Source organism: Cygnus olor, chromosome 9 (genome assembly GCF_009769625.2).
Source record: "Cygnus olor isolate bCygOlo1 chromosome 9, bCygOlo1.pri.v2, whole genome shotgun sequence".
NCBI classification, from domain to species: domain Eukaryota; kingdom Metazoa; phylum Chordata; class Aves; order Anseriformes; family Anatidae; genus Cygnus; species Cygnus olor.
Genome location: NC_049177.1, coordinates 14604169 through 14624796, shown reverse-complemented (window position 1 = coordinate 14624796; position 20628 = coordinate 14604169). Strand labels below are relative to the sequence as shown.

Sequence of the window (20628 nt, the reverse complement as noted above, 5' to 3'; positions counted from 1 at the left end):
AGTTTGGCAAAAGAAAACTGGCAAGGCAGAGGCCCCGCGTGGGTGTGAGGGGAGCTGCACAACAGAAAAACCAGCACGGGGTCCCACTGGAGCTGCTGTTTGCTCACTGGGGGGGGTGGGGTGGGGTCTGGCAAAGAGTGTCCTGCACACAAGGGCACAGCAATTTTTGGTCTCACGTTCTGGATCTGCTGGAGATGCCAGCAGTGATGTTAGCAGGTTGCACAGGGCTGGGCCCGAAGAGGCGTGTGGTACCAAGGGGTGCTGCAGCTGCTCTCCTCGGTGGCCTGTGCTGGGCTTTCCACCCAGGAGAGCAGCCAGGGAAGTTCATGCCTAGCATAGCCCTGAGCCATTCCCTGGGGAAAATGCTGGGAAAGCAAGCAGAGACCAACTGTGTAGCTCCAAGGTATTTATTAAAAGTGAAGGGAGACCCTTCCCTGGCAGGTCAGCCAGGACTGGTGCGAGGTGAGGGGCTCCCAGCTCTCAGGCGACTTGGAATTCAACTCTCATCGCCCCCAGGAGCTACCACAGAAGCAGGAACCGCAGCAAGTTCTGCGCCACTGTGTGAACCGCGACCTCCAGGGCTGCGGCACGAATGCCCAAACCGTGCCCTGGGTGCTTGGTGGCCTGACTAGTTCAGGAACCTGCTTGCTCAGCGCGTTGCTCTTGAGGCTCCAGATCTTTTACCGCACATCTCCCCAGTGAATTAGCAGCTGTCGTGTCTCCCCACACCCCCACCGCCTTAGTTTGGGGGGGGTATCTATAGTTTGGGAGGAAGCTGAAATGTAGACCACGAGCTGTATCAGGTAAGACTGGGCTGGGGGGGATGCCCCCAAGGTAAACCTGTATTTGTGACCCAGTGTTGTGGGAGTGGGTGTTCTGAGGCAGGAAGGAGTTACGTTCCCAAGAACTTACCCCCCCAACATGCCCCAGAAAGCTTCGCTGCCAGCTCCCAGTGTGTGCCTTTTAAAGCCAGCACTGGGCTGCTGTAGGTGCCGTGCTGTCAGTCCACAGGCACCAGTCCCTTGCTGTCCCTACAGCACAGGCAGGCTGCTTGGAGGTTGGTGCAGCACCGCCACAACACGAGGCTCTTTACTTCATGGTTTCAGCTTTTCAAACCACAAAAAGCCATGCTCGAAATGCGTTCCTTCATGCTGGTCCTGGGAGTCTTCCATAACCTTGAGATGTGGCTGTCTCCTTGCCCTCCCCTCTCGGGGCCTGTGCAGCCACTCACCCAGCCCTGCCACGTGCCCATGCTGCCGAGGGCTGCGCAGCGCCTGGGTCAGCCACAGCATCCTGGGGACGACCATGGCCTGAGCACCAAAACCTGCCCCAGCCAGGGCAGCGCATGCTTTTACAGCAGCATCTCCATCACATCGATACTTTGCTGGTCTCTGCTGCAGCTCCTGGGTGCGGAAAGGTCACAGGCCACCGTTACTGTGTGTGGGCACAGAAATGCCAGCTGCCCATAGCACTGCCCATGGAGTGCGGCTGTGTGGTTTGCTGCTGACCCCAAATGGCAAGGAGAGCGAGGGAGAGCCCTGCTCACACCGCAGCTGATGCAGGCTGAAGCAATGCCCCCGGGCTCTCTTTAGGAAGCCAAGGGGGTTTATTCTTGGCACCTGAGCCTGACTCAGAAGTGAAAATGGCAGCTCATGCTTTCCTCTGTATTTTGGAGTAAGGCCATAGTCATACCCAGGCTGCCGCATCATCTCAGGGCTTCCCTTCCTGTAACAGACTTGGCTGGGGTGAGGCTTTGTGTTAGAGGGGTTTGTAGCTTAGGCTACAGGTGTAAAATGAGATGCGTGGATCCTCTGCATGCTGGCAGAAAGGGCAGCAGCTCCTCACCTCCTCGCTGCCCTGTATCCACCCACGCCTTTGTCCCAGCATTGCAGCCCCTGCCCCCCCCACGCAGTGCATGTCCGCTCACTCCATCTCTCCTTCCCCTTCGCTTCTAACTCTCCCCTAATAAATATAATCATTTCATCCGGCAAGACCCGAAACCCCATTTCTAAAACTCCCCTGGCGACTAATACAGTAAAACAAGCCTATAAATATAAATAATTATGATTAAAAAGGCATAAAAGGGCAGACGTGGGTCAAATGTACTTGCATAGTGACACGAGCAACAAATAACTGCACAGTGCTTGAATGTAGATGGAAAAAGCTGAATACAGAGCTGCTAGTTTGTTGCCTGTAACTGTCAGACTCCTAATTCGGACAGGCCATATTTTATTGATAGCAGGGTGAACACAGCCATAATCCATCCCTACCGTTCCTGCTGTGTGAAAAATCCCATCCATCCCCAGGGAAACGGGAACGGCAACGGCAGTGGTGTGAACGTGAGGTGAAAGGATAAGACAGAAAGCACCGCCCTGGTCTGTGTTTCTTGCACATCATATGCTAAGTTCAATATTCCAAAAGCTTTGTTTTATTTTTAAAGGTAACATCTTTATTATTATTATTATATTTATTAGTTGTTATTATTAATATTATGCAGAGATGAGATTTTTTCCCCCTTTGATCACAGAGCAAACAGTTTGCTTTTGAAAATGTTAATGGAGTCCTGATTTAAAACATTTTTTCTTCACTTTTTTTGTGTGTGTGTGTGTGTGTGTGTTTTCGTTTTGTTTTGTTTAAAACGTTGCAACAGGCAAGATCTGGGGTTCGGTTTCCTCGTCCTACACAAAGAAAGCTTCTTGAGTTCCGACTCCTAGCCACTACCGGTAGGTCCTGCCTTGCTCAGCTGTCGTCGTCTCAGTGTGGTTTCGCCAGGTGGGGTGGGAAGGTGGGTGGGAGGGGAGGAGCTGGAGGTAGGGAGGGTGTTTGTCAGCTATGTCGAGTCTTGGTTAACAACTTTGCCTCCATTCATGGTTGGTGTCCCTGAACTTTTTCTAGAGCGTCCTTGTTTTTCTCCAATTTCATGCAGCGATGGCTCTCTGTACATGCACACTGCAAACAGAAAAGACACCCGTTAACAGCCCTGAAGTCACAGATGTCAGTGACCAGAATGAGTTACTTCTTTGTATGGAGCTGAAATTTTCACCCCAGTACAAACACAGACAGGCTTACGAAAACCCCGGTGACCCAGCAGTAGATCCTGTTCTCAAGCAAGAGCTGTTACCTGCCTCTGCTGCCACGCCAGATCCTCCTTCCATACCTGGATCCTTCCAACGGCACAGATAGAAACAAGGGATTTCTGCTTTCTCACAGTTAGGGCTTTCTAGGTTTTGTGTGCTTTACTGTTTTTTAGTATTACATTCACATACATAAAATAAACATTCCAGTTACTGGCATCAGCTACTGTCTCAGGATGCTAATACCATCTAATAACAGGTCCAAGAATTACCTGGTGCCCAGTCCTTAATCTCCAACACAAAGTAACTGGCGTCTTGAATCAAAATCACACTTTCATCTGGGCCATCCAAGTCGTCTGGGTGTTAAGCTCTGGATCTGGAAGTGGTGACTGAAGCCCATTTTGGTGCCTTCAGCCAAGACCTGAGGTTTGTTCTCAGCACTTGTTATTTTTTGCTCTCTAAACCAACAGTCAGCCAAGGCAAACGCTGTGAGCAGACACGTGGGGATGAGTTCAGTGACGGCAAGCCAGGAACCATCCCAGCTCTGCACAGTCACCTGGCAGTGCCTGAGAACGCAGTGGCTGGAGGGCACCTTCTCTCCAGACCCTGGCTAAGCGACGTGTGCCTCCAAACACAAACCTGCTGGAGCCTAGGCAGCGTCTGCCCAAGCCGTGGCACATCCCCATGCCCTGTGCAGCATCAAGCATTTGTCTAACTCACCACTGGGACTATGTCCTCGTGGCTGTCCTCGTGCCACGCGAGCTGTGCCAGACCAGGGGCAGGTGCTCACACCGAGAGGAGCAGCTCTGATGAGCTCATTGCAAATACTGAGGCATTTCAAGGGCAGGCACTTTGGAGTGGAGAACTTGAGATGGGTCCAGACTTTAAATCTCATGTCCGGATCTTTACAAAGATTAGGAATGAAAGAACTGACTGCCTACTGCTTCATTTTGTAAAGCTGTCACATCACAAACAACTGCCCGGAGCTCAAACACGGGTGACAGAGCCCATCAGGTTTTGGTTCCGGGTAATCAACAAGAACAAAATTTCAAAAATTATCTGAAGAAATGAAACAAATATGCCATGTATAGAAAAGCGATGTAAGCATTTATATTTATAACCTCCCCCGATTTGCAAATAAATCCTGGCAATTAGAGGCAGGCTGCAAATGACATTATTGCTCTGCATTTTACTCCTAGCTAGATAAACAGTTACAGCAGTGTGCAACAATACAGGACAGAGATAAAGTGCAGTCAACTGTGTATTAATAGGCGGGATATTGCATTGAATATGTGAGCAGTGAAAAAAATATTACTTTTCCCATAGAGCATCTTTAACACAAAGCTTTCAAAGCAGTTTAAGCACTAGCTGGGCCTCCCAACACGTCTGGGCGGCAGGGGCTGCGCTGCAAACTGTTATTGCAGCATCATTATTTGACGAAAACAAGAAAAAAGAGAACATGAATAACTCATCCCATGTGTCGGGGCCAGAATGAGCGATGCCAGGACTGCTGTCAGCTGCCCGGCGGGACCGCACGGTCTGAGTGCTGCAGGGACAGCGCGTAGCCTGTCAGCAGCCTGCCAGGAGGACAGAAGTGAGCTCACATCCCCTTTCGGCTGCTGAGCTGTCCCACACACCTTGGCGCATGTCCCTTGACAACCTTGTGGCAGTGACTTTCCTGTTGTGCAAAGCGCTGACCTTACGGCTGCCCAAATGCCGCTCAGGTGGCCTAGCACTGGACAGTCAGAGCTTAAACAACAACATGGAAAAAGTTAATGACTGAGAAAAACCTGTGCTCATGTTCCCTTGTGGTTTCTTAGCCCAAGATGTATGGTCTTTTGATGACACTGAGGCTGCACATCCCTTCTGAGCCTGACCTTGATCTCTGATGTGATGCTTGCCCCAGAGGGCTGGGTTTTTGTGCCAGTGTTGCCCCACAGAGCTGTCCCATACGCAAAGTTGTACCTTGAGTCCAGTGTCGGCTTCACCCTGACCTCTCTGGTCCCAGGCTGGAGCTTGAGGCACCTGGGTGAGCTTCCCCCCAGGCAGCTGTGCTTATTGAACTCGTCTTCCCAGCCCCCAGCCCCAGTTCCCCCACATGCCCAGAAGGACAAAGACTCACACAGAGAAATTCAAGCCACAGTTTGGGATTTTGCATCCACACTGGCCCACGAATCAGGCTGCAGAAGTAAACAACATGTGCAACAAAAAAAATAAAGAAACCCTGCACCTAGCAAGCAAATAAGGCAGGAATTAGATATTTATCTTCCCGTCTAGCAGGTGATACAAGTACTGACAAGGGGCCTGGCTGGAGGCTGCTCACATTGTGCTTTGCAGCCAGCGCTGTCAAAGCCTCAGCACAAGACAGGCTGTGCCAGCAGACCACGCCAGAAAATCTACAGCAGCATAGGACTGGCATATTGTCAGCATTTAGCTACCCCTACAGTATGAGGGTACACAGCATTTGTATGGCCTCACGTACCAAATATTGCCTGGAGAGTCTCAAAAGGCTTGCACACACGCTGAGCTGCAGCCTCTGCTCCACGGTGGCTGCAAACCTGTGTGCACGGCAGCAGCCCAGTGTGCGTAGGCACGGCCCCCGGGGATGCACGCGGATGGGTGCCCGTGGGGCTTTGAGGACAGGGTGACATGTTGTGCAACACAAGCTCTTGGCCTGCAGTTTGTTACTCCCTGTACTGGGAAAGCTTGAGCGTGACTCACACGCAGAGCTGTTCGTCACAGACTGGGGAGGGGGAATGTTTGCAAATGGCCTGCCGTGCGTGCCCAGATTTTCCCAGCTTTAAACTAAATCTTTGTGGTTCGGGACCACCAGCCCTCGCTGACAGGTGAGTTTGGGGTCCCTGTGTGTGTGTGTGGGGGGGGACACGCTGCCCCGTCACCTGCATCAAGGTGAACCAGCAGCAGCGTGGCAGGTGGCATGCCCGGACGCCGGGGAGATCTGTGGCTATGCAGAGCGCCAGGCAGCTCTGGAAGGATGAGCAATTAGGCTAGAACAAGACTCCCCTCCCTGCTTTGCCTTGCTTCTCCCACCCACCCACACCCACACACCAAGCCAAATACAGCCCTTAATGTCTGGAAACCAAGCTAATGCTTTGGAGCTTCAATCAGATAATCAGCTCCTATGTCCCAGATTCTAATCAACACATCCATATTCATGCTGTAATTGGAAAGCACTGCGAGCCTGATCCACGGGCGTAAACGGCAGGGGGAGAGCGGGGCCGTGCCCCTGGCTGGTGCTTGCAGCTCTCAGTTCTCTGCCTCCCTGCGCAACAGCGGTGCCTGCCTTTGGCATACCCAGGAAACAATTTTGCAAGCAGTTAGGCAGGAAGGGGACTGGGGGTACAAGCAAGGGAGACGGGGAAGGCAATGAGCATCCTTCCCAAAGGTTAAGGCACGGAGGGGCCGCCTGTCACCCAGGAACACATCAATCTCTCATCTGCATGCTGGCACAGGATCCCAGCCTCGTTTCTGCTTCCCAAGCACGGCTCTGGCACACCACCCACACGGTGAAACTGAATTCACCCCGTGCGGTCTCCCTGGGCATCAGGGGCTGGCTGCGTTTGGGAGGCACCCACCTTTGTGTGCCCTGACCCCTGCCATGTCTCACTCAGCATCGCTGCAAATGGAGGAGGCTCAGAGGGTGCCAACAAACCCATTGCCTCCCTCCAGAACACAGGGCAAAGCTTATTAAGTGCATGTCCCATACACCCGGCTTTCCCTGCCTCAGGCCCTAGGGAGCTAGGAGGAGCCAAATTTTTTCCACGTTGCCATTCAGCAGGCAGGTGGGCAGCCCTGCGGGATCGCAGCCTGGCCCCGTGGCATCCTCGGCAGCCCGGCCTCTTCCCCTCGGCAGCTGCCACCACCCCGGGGGTGTCACTGCAGCAGCAGGAGGCCACGGCGGCTGCATTAGCTACTGCTTCAGTGGAGGGAATTAATTGTCTGAGCAACAGCTAGGGGCAGGAGGGAGCGGGTGATTATGCACCCTCGTTTTCTGCCTCTAATTACTGTGTTCCAAACCCAATCCCAGCTGATGCCTTTCAGAGGCGTTTGAGCTCGCGGCTACCCGGCGACTAAATGTGCGGGGTGCTGCCAGATGGAGTCGGTTTCTTCAGGTAAGGAGCACAGCACAGGATGACAAAAAGCCAAGCAAAAGCATGGTTAGAATACATTGCGTTTGCCCTCTAATAAGATGATTAGGAGTTTGATAGATGAACAAATGAGCTAGTGTGGAACAGCAAACATACCACAGCCTGTCTGCCTGAGAGACAAACCCAAAAGAGGAGCAGTGTTTAGGTAGGACTGAGAGTATTGTGGTGTTTTTTCTTTTTTCTTTTTTTAATTAAAAAAAAAGAGCACTTCTAGGATTTTGTGTGGATTAAGATGATCTCTTTAAAGTGTTTTCATTAGGCCTACAACATCTTCCTACTCAGCAGTGTCTTGCACTTCTTTGCAACATCTGAAGACTCTGCTTTACCAGAACTGGGATGTTGTCTCTGCAGGAAAACACACCAGGAAGGATCTGGCAGCTGTTTCTTGTGTGTGGATATCCATCAGTGGCAGTAAAGGGCTCAGACTAGTCATTACCAGGTCACCTTCCCATCTGATACCTGTCCAAGTCACAAGGGCTGAGGCACCGTGAGTTTGGATTTAGGGGCAGCTCTGCTGACTCAGAGGGAGTAAGAGTCATCTTCTGCTTTCTGTGGCCAGATTTGCCACCCCAGGTATATCCTGGTTTGGGCCAGGTGAGAGATGAACTGACACGTAGCTCTTTTGAGAGAACGGTCTGGAAGTGATGTCTTCAAGGAAAAGGAAATAAAAATAGCAGAGCACATCCACAATAAGCATCTGATAAAATTCTTACTTGAGTGACTGGAAAAGTCTCCCATTAGTTGAGGTGGGCTTAAATATGGAAATGAACAAGACGCACCACGGACAGAAGTGTTTGTCCAGCACTAATCACTACAGAAACTTGAAGAGATTGAAATTGCTTTAAAAGATTACTTGGTGTCCAAGTGACAATTATACTCAAGCTAATTTCTTGTGCAGTCTGGTTCAATCTATATGTCTGCACTTTAAAGGCTCATTTAGCTCGAATGATCAGTGATCAGAAATAAAAATATCAAAAGAAATGTGTTGCGTATGTGTTTTTAACCAAAAGTGGCCCCACACAGTACATTAACTGCTGCCTGCCAGGCTGTTTGCCTTGGCTTTGCCTGTGCACAGATGGGAGAAGAACTTAACGTTTCCCCTGTTGTTACTTAGGAAGTTTTTTGTGCTTTTATATTGATTAAGCTTGGTGCTACTCTCAAAAACAAACAAGCAAATCTACCTACACTAAACCAAAACCAACCCCTCCTACCAACGAAGCACAAAAACCTTCCTAGTTGCTTTCGCTCGGAGCATCCTGATAACCTACAGGAGACAAAGCGACCTGTGGGATTAGCACAGCATAAAACTGTGGCTGTGATAGGTCACACACACAGGTACTACCGCATATAGACATATGCACATACATATATGTGGTCCTTAGAAGTTACCTGGGAGGATATTTCATAGTTATTTATTAGCTTATTGCCCATTTGCAATTCTGAGGGAAGGACTCTGAGTTCAGAAAGCAGTACGGAGCAACAGGCTTCAGATGAGCTCCGTAAGCAGCCTGGGCTTTCTTGCGTTTCCTTTTCCTGCAAAGGTTCCCTTCACTGAGCTGCTGCATAATTTTTCTGCACACGGCGAACGACTGGGAAGTTTCAGCTCGGAGATAATTGCCATTGGAGTGGTGGGTGAAGTGATTCCTGGCAGTGTACACAACACCTCTCCTTCCCAAGGGACACGATCCCCAGGCATACATTACCCTGCCAGCCATCACGTCGCAGTATTAATGCCGGTGGTGGGATCTGAGCAAACGCAAACCCGGGTGCGTGCTGCGGGTCGAAGCTGGGAAGTACTGGCCTGAATAAGCAGCAGAGCTCACACGCTGAGACATGCGACGGCGCTCAGCAAAAGGGATGTGCACATATAGCAGGGGAGCGCTTCGAATGCTTCCTTCAAGTCACGTCAAAGAGAAAGATGCTGTTAAACCAAGGAAGGAATTGCCCCCGTTCTGTAACATCTCTGCTTGCAAGCTCTGCTCACGGAGACTTTGATGGATGCGGCACCGACAAGTCACGTGGAGCTGAGCGCGCTTTACTCCAGCCCTCCCCACAACCCTCTGCTACCTACAATGAATCTTGGGCTTGGGAACAGAGTCCTCCTGCTGGAGTCACAGCCCCAGACAGCTGAATGCCTTGGGAAGCTGACACGTGCCTCGGCTTGGGCGGCTGCCAGCTCTTTGATGCAGCAGCGCTCGCAGAGGCTGCCTGCAAAGCGTGTGGAGGAGGGAAGGGGTGGAGGAGCCCTTAATTTGGCTGCCAACTTCCAAAGCGCTCGCTCGCTCGGGAGGTTATGTGACAGCTGTGATTGAAGCGAGCGTGGGAGGAGGCAACTGCAGGAAAGGGAAGCTCTCGGGCTGGGCTGGGTTTTTCAAAATGAAAGCCAGAGAGGCATTTGCTGCAATGAGAACTCCGCTGCGGGTCAAGCACCTCTATTATGGCAAGTCTTCCTGTGCGGAGAGCCACAGGAATGTCCTAATTTAATGCATGCAGAAGACAACTATTGAGCCATTCAACAGACGCCACGCACGCTGCATCAAAAAAGAAATCTGGATTCAAAGGAACCCACTGATCAGTGCCAACACCCAGCCAGGCAGCAAAGAAACACCAGAAGGAGCTGGAAACCCAGCTGGGAAAGCTAGCACTTGCAGAAGCCTCTCGTCCCGCCCAAGGCAGGAGAGGAGGAGACGGAAGAGAAGCTGGTGACCAACCTCATGCCTGAAACAGGTCCTATTCCTCAGCAAAACTCCAAGTGGGATTAGGGAGTGAGTCTCCCTGGTGCCTCAAATAAACAAGAAAAGGCTCCCGGCTACAGAAAAAATAATGAGCGACAGCCCAGGAAAAGCAAGCTTGTGCCGTTCTCTCTTCTTCCACCACCTCCATCTTCTGCACAAAGGCTGCAGATGCCCTGTGAATGCTGAGTTGAATTTTTCTTTAATTTCCGAGCAACAGAAAAAGGATGCTTGCTTGTTTCCAAAATCAAGTTAATATCTGTTAATGAATAGGCTTACCGCACTACTTCTCCCCATTTGCCACTTCCCAGCCCATAAACAAATGTCACGGCATGAGCCTGTGGCACGCTTCAGTACTGTACAGTCAGCAGTAGCAGGAGGGCAAAAATTCAGCTCCACTATTTCCACTGAAGTCTCGTGCTGTGATGAAGACGTGGCGTGAGAGCATCTTGTCCAACTGTGGACATCTATGATAAAGTTTTCTCTACCCCCAGTGACTTACAAGGCTGTCTTTACAGACAAGCAAAAACATGAGCACCTGTAGATGTATAAGCACATCCCCAACTATGCTGGCAGGACACATTTGCCTCCTGTTACTGTCGACAGAGTCCCATGCTCTAAAATCAGCTGAGATAAACCCTACCTCTAGTGACTCTACACAGAACTGGAAGCCCACCAACTGATGTTGAGAAGTGATCCAGGGCTGCTTTCCCTTCCCAGTAACTTCTCATATGGCTGGGTTTTTAAATTCATCCTTTAGCAAGCCAAAGCTGAGAAGCTTTTATGGGATGACGTGCAGAGTTTATTATACAGGAAAGAAAGTAGATGAAACACTAATAGTGCAGCCCAGCACCTCTCTGAAACTTTACAACCATCGCCATTGCTTTCTGGTCTTGCTTCCCAACACCCCCATCCAGGCAGCCCCAAATCTGTATCTGCAAACTCACCCACCCTCCACACCACAACGATGGAGGGAGAGATTCCATACCTTCAATGGGTTTGGGTACAAAATGTGATGAGGGTTTGGTTTTTTTCACCCGGTTTCCCTTCATAATTTGACCTTCTTTATTGAGTCCCAGGAACCACGCTCGTCCGGATTCTTGCTGCCGGTACAGCGTGGAAGAATAAATAACGTAGTAGTTTTCAAAGACAGATTCTTTAAATTTGCACTCTGGTGTGAAAACATCCTGCAGTGAGAGAGAGAGAGAGGGAGAGAGAGAATAAAAAGCAATGGCAAGAATTAATCACTGATCTCCTAAATTAGGCATCGCTGAGTGATACATGGCGGTCACGCATTGCAGTTAGTTTAACAATAGAAAACAACAGGCATCAGCAACACCAGCTCCCAGCAATGATCCTCATCCAGAACACTCCCCACTGAAAGGGAAGGCTTTATTTCCCTGATAAGGCAGAGCTGTGGTTTACAAAACAACCCACAGTGAACGGGCTTGAAAAATGTGCAGGAAAAGTCAGGAATTTGTGTCCTGGTGAGCATGCAAACCCCATCAGAGCAATGCCCTCATTTGTGTGAAGTATTGTGAAGTTTGTATGTTCTCCCAGGTCTCATCAACAGGGATTTAGGCTGAAATAGTAAGCAAAAAACACAAGAGAGTTGAGAAGCAAAGAGACAGCCCTGCTGCTCACTGCTACCCTCAGTGCCTCGCCCGGCTTCCCTCTTACCTTCCCTGTGATGGGTAAGAAATTTGCAGTGGTCATTGTCTGAAACATTGAGGCTTCTTCAAATACTTATGGGCAAAAAGCAGCTTACCAGGGGCATTTAAGTGGTTTTGGGGAACACAAACCAAGCAACCAACTTATTTCTTTTCAAAAGGGACAGGAGGAAATGCTGACACAATGCCCGCGTATCTTTCAATAAAGGTAAATAACAATGATAACAATCAAAGACAAATAGAGAAGTCATTTTAAACATACTTCATATCTAAGTATTTCTTCAGATACAGAGAACTGGTCTCTGACCTGCCCAGGAACAGAACACAGGGGCTGTCCCAGGTGTCTCCTGAGCCTGCTGGCTGGGGGCTGGCTGTGCCTTGGCCGCCCGTGCTGGCTTTGCACAGACTGCAGGAGGAGGCTGTGCCCAGCTGGGGAGGAAAACTTGCCGGGTCTCACAAACTTCTCAAGATTTTAAAAACGGGGAAATGCTATTAAGCCTCTTTGAAAAGAGCTGGCTGGCCGGGGGGCTCCGGCAATGGGCTCCCAGCCCCTCACAGTCAGGCACAGTTATTGGTCTGAGACTTTTTTTTCCCAGACTTAAATGAAAATTCATCCTGTCCAAACAAATGCTCCCATTGGATTCCTTAAAATTATGATATGATTGAGAAAAAAAAAAGAAAAAAAAACTCAAACTACAATGAATAAGCATTTCTCAAGAAAAAACTGTTTTATCAAACAAAATCCCATTTTGCAGGAGGCGTCTCAGAGCCCCGTGAGTGCAGGCGGGTGCTGCTACAGGCGCTCCCAACCCCTCACCACTCAGGTTCCCCCATCCTTCCTAATGGAAAACCCATGACCAACATCTGAGCAAAGCATCTGGAGTAATGCCACGTATTTACTGCAGACCTCATTTTAAGAGTGAACATTTTGAACACTCAGCAACACTCAGGCATGTATTCCCCAGTGCCCCGGGGGTTATATAAAGTGTTGCTGGTCCGACAATAAATCCCGTGTGCAGCAGACCTGCGCAACCAGACGGGCTTGAAACCACAGAAGATAAAGCGCAGCAGAAAGCGCAGAGCTGGGCTGCACAAACGTGAAGCTTGCATCCATCAGCACCACGCAGATAAAACCACTTTCAGCCCAATGGGTCATTTTGCCCTATCCCTGGGAGCTTTCCTTGCTGGAGGAATAAATATTTTAGGACGAGGGAGTGAAGCAAGTTGAGAGAGAACCGGATGACTTAGAGCACTAGAAAACGGTGTTTGAAGTAGCTTCCCCAAAGATCCGTGTTTGAGCACTCCTTAAATCCACTTGTTATCTCCAGGCTTCACCTGGCCTTGGAAGACGTGGCTCAGGCAGTTTGCAGCTGAAGTCCTCCCTGCTCTGCCCAGCACCACCGCCTGGGTCCGGGGCTCTCCTCGGCACCGCGCCCGGCCAGGCAGCAAAGCCCATGGTGGGGAGCATCTCTACAAGCAGAGCATCTCTACAACCAGAGCAGACGACTCAGTCCCTTTTCCCAAGCCTTGGGTACTCCACCAACACAAACGTCTTAGTAAAATTCCCCTTAGGAGGACTGAAAAACTTTTCTCTGGGGAGGGGTGGCTACCAACTCGCCCAAAACAAGCAGTGAAATTATGTTATTTTAAAGCAGGTATATTTAAAGCGATCAATTTAATGATTTTTTTTTTATTTAAAAAAAATAAAGCAAAAATAGCGATTTCCACTAAATGCTTAAGCTCCCCCCAAAACGACACAAGCAAACAAGCCTGCCCAATTGTTTCTGTGAGTTGCCTGGTCAGTTCCTCATCCCCCCAATTCAGCTGACATACAGCTCCTGACACTAACCACGGCACCACCATCACCAATTTTCCAGCTCTCTGTATTAGGCAGGTTTAGAAAACCCATAGATTTGACAGCTAAGTTCTAGTTAAATAACGCCGTTTTATGCACTATTATTATCTTTCTTATTACACGTACCACACCATTAGCAACAACTAGTTCCCACTGTCCCCCAGCACAATTCCTCGTACTGCCAAATCAGCGATCCCCGGGCTCTGCACAGGTTTCAGCTCCAGAAATCTTTCGCACAACTGCTGTGTGAGGACCTGACACAAAAACCAAGGGGATGGAGACGGAAAAGCAGGTAACAGAAAAGAGCGGAGACAGACAAGCAGGACACAGAGCACTGCCCCAAGCACCGGGGATATTTGGTGTGTCCTCTAAACCTATTTACCATGAAAACCCTTATGGTTTTCTTCATCGATATCTTCTTGGTGGCCAATGTCAAGCCTCCCAAGTTTACAAGGCCCAACTGTCATGTCAAGTGGTTCCTGCCCAAGTCTCTTGCTGATGGCTTTGTGGCGACTCGTAACAAAAGACTATTGGGATATTAATGGCAGAACCTCTCTACACGCTTTGCTGTCAAAATTAATTGTGGCAATGATGCCAAAGCAGGTGGGACATGCCGGTTCAGTTGTCTTGTGCTGAGAACTGGGAAGGAAGAGCAGAGCGCAGGTGGGCAGATCAGGCTTCACGCTAACCAAGCTCCTAGCAGCAACTGCAGCACGGGCTGAAATTGGAGATACCTGAAGGTGTTTGTGGAAAACCACTCAGTTATTAGCCAGATCTTTGTTGGTTGTTTTGGTTTTTAAAATAATCTCAGTGTTGATGAAATGTGCTAGATGGGAAGACCCATAATCCAATATTTTCTCAGCATCACACAGACACAGGGTGGGTAAAAACAGCAGAAGGACCCTCAGGCTGCGTGCCCCACGTGCTTCTGGCAAGCCATAAGGACATCCTCCTCCACAATTAATGCTGTGATAAGCCCTGGGGTCAGCAGCACCCACTTCGCTCCCTCACTTGGTGCAGGGACCTTTCAAAACAGGCTTATTGCAAACCCCACTCAATGATTTTCCCAACTCCCCACTTGATAGAAATAAGATGGCTTCGTCTTTTAATCATCAGCCTTTTGCAGTCTTTAAACAAAGAAATAAATCATGCCTCTGTTTCCTGTACAAACTCCGCAGTGCTCTTCGTTCCTTGGCAGCACCATCCTGAACCCAGCTCACTCAGGAAAGCCACCGGTTCTCCTCATCAAAGTGTGGGATTGTGACTTGGAGAAAAAATAAATACATTTGTCTGTGTTATCGTCATGCCAAAATATGTTGACTAAATTATCTTCAGAGAGAAAGGAAATAAATACATTTATTTGTTCACTATATGGAGATTCAGAGCTTGAAGCATTTTGTTAAATGTCTCTAGATGTTACTGAAAATGATTTGAAAAAGCAGATCTTTTTTTTTAATTGTTAAACTAAAAACTTGTGTGAAATACTTGTAAAAGAGATGTTAGCCATTTACATGCAAAATGATTAGCATCTGCCTCCAACTTGTTTTCAGTATCTCAACACAACCCCTTGAACAAAAGGCAGTTCCAGTACGGCAGAGTAATGAGATCTGCTTTGAAAAACAAACGTGGGTCTGGTTTGTGCTAACTCCAGTTTTATTGGAAATCGGAAATCACACAGTTTAGGAAAAAAAAAAAAGTCAAATGGCAGCTATCTCAGAAAATCAGAGAGACTACATTCAGTGGCATTTTGAATCAAAGAAGGGAGCCAAATGGATGTAACTGGCATTCTGTTTTCTTTTTGGTTTTTTTCAGTGCATCAGACCTGCTCAGGAAGAGTATAAGATACCATGGTTTGCCCCAAAAGCTGTTTCTGTTTTAGAAAAACAAGATATTTAATTTTCCTTGATCCCAGTAGTGTCTCCTGCCATCTGTAGATGGAAATGTGGTTGGGATTTCCAGGCACAAGCCATCCTCTGTATCAGGTGAGCCAGTCTGGTCCTTCAGGGAGGTGTCAGGAGCAGCTGGCTGCCTCTGCCCCCAATCCTGACATGGGCTGGGGGGTGTGTGTGAAGGACAGACTTTTTCTAATCTAACTCATCTTTCACCTGCCATGCTCAGGTAAATCTGTCCCAGCTTAGCTTTGAGCAAAACAAGCTTGATTGGACTCCCCTTTGCACTTCTGTGAAGACGGAGAAGCTCCACAAGACACTGGTGGAGAAACATTGCTGTCAGACCTGTGGACATGATGCTTCAGGAGGCACAGGGTATTCCAGGAATGCACAGCCACCCAAGCAAGCAAGGGAAGCACTGACCCCTGCCCGTACCAGGCTGGGGGCATCGCCTCTGCTGCCACCCTGAGCATCCTCAGCTGGGAGGTACATACAGGGCCCCCCGGTATGCACCAGCGTGGTGCTCCTGGGTACCGATCACAAGAGGAGGCAACTTGCCCCTTGCTTTGTTTGGGCCAAGCCCCGAGCAGCAGAGAGGCCCTGATGTCCCCAGAGCATGGCAGGAACGGTGACAGGCAGCAGGAAGGCTGTCACTGGCTGTCGTACCCAAACCCAGCTGCGCTCTCAGCATCCCCCAGGACTGGGCCACTTGTTTGTATGGCTTGTCATTTCCCTACAAACATTCCCAAAATTGCCAAATAAATAAATAAAGATCTTTTTATATATATATATATTTTCCTGAAGATGTCCTTTTATTATAACCCAAAGGAGAACAGCCACATGCACACCTAATGACTTAATAAATTTAGTCACTGAAATGAGCGGCAATAAAAGAAAAAGCCTATTCTGCAAGTAGTTTGTGCCACAGTTTACGAAAGGGATGTTAATTATGAGTGCTGAAATATCTAACTAACATGCTCCCAGAGTAACAGTTTTCCTTTCTTTACAGCACTTACGGGTTTCTCTTTTATGTTCTGCACAATTACTGAGCCGGATCTTCCGATGGGATAAAAACACCGAACGGCTCCCTCCCAGAGAATAAGGCTTGGGGTGTTTACCAGTGCTAGTGCTAATAGCTGAGAGTTCAGCAAGTCAGTTAAAACATATTAAGGAGCGCCTAGTAAATACGGAATCATAAATATCATGACAGCTGTCAGCAACCAGAGCATCTGCATCCCTTTGATGCCAACAGCATCGACAAGTTCACCATCGGTAGCGATGCGCAGAGACCTGTGTGGATGAAGACACTGGCTTCTCAGAGACACGTGGGCTGCCAGAGGGAAATGTAAATGTCCACAAACCTCATACCAAAGTGCTTGTTGCTGCCCTTATTCCTAGGACAGGGCTTTCGCCCTGTCGGTCCTGTGCACAGGCTAAGCCCCCCTGCAGCCCACAGCAGCACCCCCCAGGCACTGATGCCCTGCGTACAGCCTGCTGAGTGAGCTCAGCGTCCTCCTGCCCAGTGTAGCTTCCTCCACGGCCCAGGGTTGCATCTGTCTGAAATGCTTGGAAATAATTGTGGCTGAGCTCTCTTGGCACGTGATCAAGAACCGCAAAACCGCATCCAAACTGTACATCTCATCACATCTTTGTCCAGATGGCAGGTGATATTCTACTGTTCACACTCCACTTTTCCTCCCCCTTCTAGCTCCATGAGAGATTGGTGACAAGTCTTCCTGGTGGCCTTTTACAAGTAGGAGAGAGCAGATATGTTTTAAAATAACAAGCTGCTACATGGGAGTGCACAGCCCTGCTGCAGAGCGCAGACTCACTTGGTGAGACAATATGGTTATCTAAAGTATTTTGACTCTGCCTGAGCCATCTGTGGGTTGGAGGGAACACATTTTCAAATAAATCACCATCCGTGGCAGGTCCAGTCCCCAGCGAGCTGGGAAGCAGCATTAACTAGCAATCCAACTTACCGCCCCTGAAAAATGTAACGAGAAGGCTATTTGCTCTCACTTTTGCAGGAACTGCCTGTGCCCAGGGTACATACTTGGTGTGTTGGCTTCATTATAAAACACTAAAGCCTGTGGTGGAGCGCAGGTCTGCCAAGTCTCAGAAACTGCCCCAGCATTCCTTGGCAAAGGAATGGAGACAAAGGTGTGATTGCAGCTCACGGGGATGTGTCCACAGTAACCCTGCAGCAGAGCAGCAAGGACATCTGCCCAGGCACATGGCAGGGGATTGACCAAAACCCAGGGAGGTTCTGCAAGACATGCTGAGCTCCTGGTTGCCTAAACTGAGCTGGTTGCCTGAACTGAAATGAGCTCGTATGGAGCCACATGTGCCATGGTCTAGCATCTGGCTACAAAGCAGATGAACCCACTGAGTTTTTTAGATCCAAACCCATCCCACTGTACCTCAGTATTGCGTTCTGCTTTCAGCTCTTGGCCAGTTCACCACACAGACGCATTTCTTCTAAATACTTTATAGTTAAAAATGCCTGGATTCACTGCACTGGCCTTTGGCAGCTGCTCATGCAAACCTGATAGGAACAAAGCTTTCAGTTTAATGAGTGCTGACAAGAACATAACTCAGGACGACTCCTCAAGCTCGGCTGCTCGCTTCCATGCCTCCCCGGAGAGCCTGGGTAGGCTGGGGGAGAACAGGCTCCAGGAAGAAGACCTGGGTACCCACAACGGAGCAGCTCTGTGTGCAATTACCCAGGAAAGGCTGCACAATGCGCAACTCGCAGATGGAACACACAGAAAAATCACATATTTCATCTGTTGCTCAACTTTTTGTTACTGATGGACCCCAAAATCGAATTCATGGTTGGATGGAAAAAAATTTCATCCTTTCTTTTCAAAACATTAGGCATATTTAGATTTTAATTGATTATTTTTTTAATTTTGGATCTCATTTCAAGGTGGAATTGGGAAGTCTTTCAAAATATGGATCTGTTAAGAACTGGAGCAGTGATCACAGCATACATACGTGGCTCATTCACGTGGCACCTGGCCCATGCAGTCCAGCACCACTCTTCCGGAAAAGCAACTGCTTCCTACCAAAGGGGTTTTCTGACAGCACTGTCTCTGATATCGCATTCCTGGCAGCTTGGAGATCTGGTGAAACCCTAGGATCATTTATAATCTAGGAATCCCACATTATCTATTGTCTTCTCTACATTCTGTTTTTCTAACGAAGTGTCTGGAATTGGTAACGCTGCTATCAGCTCTGCTTACTCCAAAGCGGTACCCAGAAACACATCTTTGCATTCAGAGATAATGATCATGAGACAAGATGGGACAAGATGAAGATATGTTAGTTGCATACAAGAAAAACAGATTTCCTAAATTAGCATCACACTGCCTCATCTGCTAAAGCCTGAAATAACCATGAAGAAAAATAATAATGTAAGAACCCTAGAAGCAGGGCCAGATGGGCTGCTTTGGACCTGTCATCTCTCCATAGGGCCACAGAGAGTTTCTTGGCATTCATTTCAGCCTGAGTACAGGGCACAATGAATTGACTTGTGGCCTTTGGTCACTTTTGCGATATTGCTATTTTTATTTCTGTTGACAATAATAACAACAATGTATAAACTAAAATAATGATTACGCTTTTTTAAACATGACACTATTTTGTTCTGATATACAAAAGACACCTCTTATTGGAAAACTAGCAGTTAAGTATTAGATTTATCATATTATTATTGATACTAAAATTATCCTCAAAGGCTCAAACCACAGTAGGAGTACTTTGGGCATTTAATAAAAACACCCTTGCCATAACAAGAGGAAGGGAAGACCATTTATTTCCTACATTTTTTGTGCAGAGATATCTGAGCACTGAAAGACCAAGCAGTTTGCTGAGTGCTCTGTAAAACCAGAGGTGTCAGAGCTAGCGGAGAAACTTATTTCCCCTGGGTTCCAGTTCATTTTCTTAGGCAAAGGTCCTCTCTTTCTGATATAAATGAAGTAATACAGTTATAACAACGTCGGGGAGAACGGGACCACGTGCAAGCCCCTGTCTTTGTAAGACAGTCTCCTGCGGACGGTGCTTCAGCACGCCGACAGAACCCAGCCTGTCCTCGCCCCCGCGGCACAGCCGGGCACCGAGCACAGGTCCGAAGAAAGAAAAAAGGCTCTAGCACAATTTTCTGTGTAGTTCACTTTTTGGAGTAACACACCACGTGGGCAGCAGGTAAGAGGACTTGCCAAGGAGCTCGCCAGGCCCATTACAAGTATAAGCTGGTGATACACCGAGATAGCCTCTTGGCTTTGACTTACATTCCAACCGCAAGACCGGGTGGAAACACAGCACACTGACATGCTCCCTATCTGCTCTAATGCTGGGAAGATCTCTCCTGCATTAAACCAATTTCAGAGCTGTCATGACCAGGGCTGGAAATTCAATTTCTTTGCCGCTAAAACTTCCATCCTGAAAATGAGTGGTGCTAGATTATTAATATTTTGACAGCTTACTGACAGGGTGGCTACAACCGGCCAATTAACCACAGGCCCCACGGTCTCAAGCATCAGCTGAGGTTGGGGTGAGCTGGTGTCGGACAGGCTGGATCTCACAGCCAAAAAGGAATGTTATGAAGTGTGAATATTCATGTGGCTTTTGCCTCCCCCTCGTTACAGCTGCTGCAGCGCCTACACAGAGAAAAGGAAAGGTTCGTGGCGTGTTCTTGGGAGGAGGCCAGCTCTGCTGCCCACCAGGAGGGCCGAAGGGAACCCACCAAGATCTCCACCTCAAAGCCTACACCTCCGCATGGTTTCTGATGACCAAGCCAGAAAAAAAAAAAAAAGAGTAAACGGTGCTTCCCTAAAACCTGTTCGGATTACCCTAAGGTCTCTGCCCTGTCTCTGCTGAGGCTGCTCCGGCTGCAGCCAAGCAAACAACCATGTGCCCAACGCTTCAAATCCCTCTGCTCATCATCCAGAGCACCAGTGAAGGTGAATACATGCTACAAAGCAGATTGTGAAGAGGGGCTGCAGGTTCATTTCTGCTGGTCCTGAGCATCATTTACAGCCAGTGGAGGAAGTTTGCTGGTGAACATCTATCATGTAACTGAGGCATTGGACTTCAAGTTCTGACAGCAGGCTCCTCTGCTGGTACTGAGTCTTCCAGACTCTGTGTCCTTGAGCCAGACACTTTGGGCTACCGTCTCATCTAAAATTCTTTAGGTTGCTCATCGTGTATGAAAAGCCTGTTGTCTCTGGTTGCA

General features: G+C 48.7%; 1 protein-coding gene across 7 annotated transcripts in view; it reads right to left on the bottom strand.

Annotated features, from left to right (window-relative positions):
- Nucleotides 1-2604: 2604 nt before the first annotated feature.
- The window catches only part of FGF12 (fibroblast growth factor 12), a 227673-nt gene continuing 209649 nt past the window's right edge, over nt 2605-20628 (bottom strand). For all 7 annotated transcript variants that reach the window (XM_040567582.1, XM_040567583.1, XM_040567581.1 and 4 more), the window contains 2 exons: nt 10964-11162; nt 2605-2949 (listed from right to left, as the gene is read on the bottom strand). In XM_040567582.1, coding sequence (XP_040423516.1) covers nt 2831-2949; nt 10964-11162 — 318 coding nt within the window. In that variant the 3' untranslated portion in view covers nt 2605-2830. The remainder of the gene's footprint in view (nt 2950-10963; nt 11163-20628) is intronic.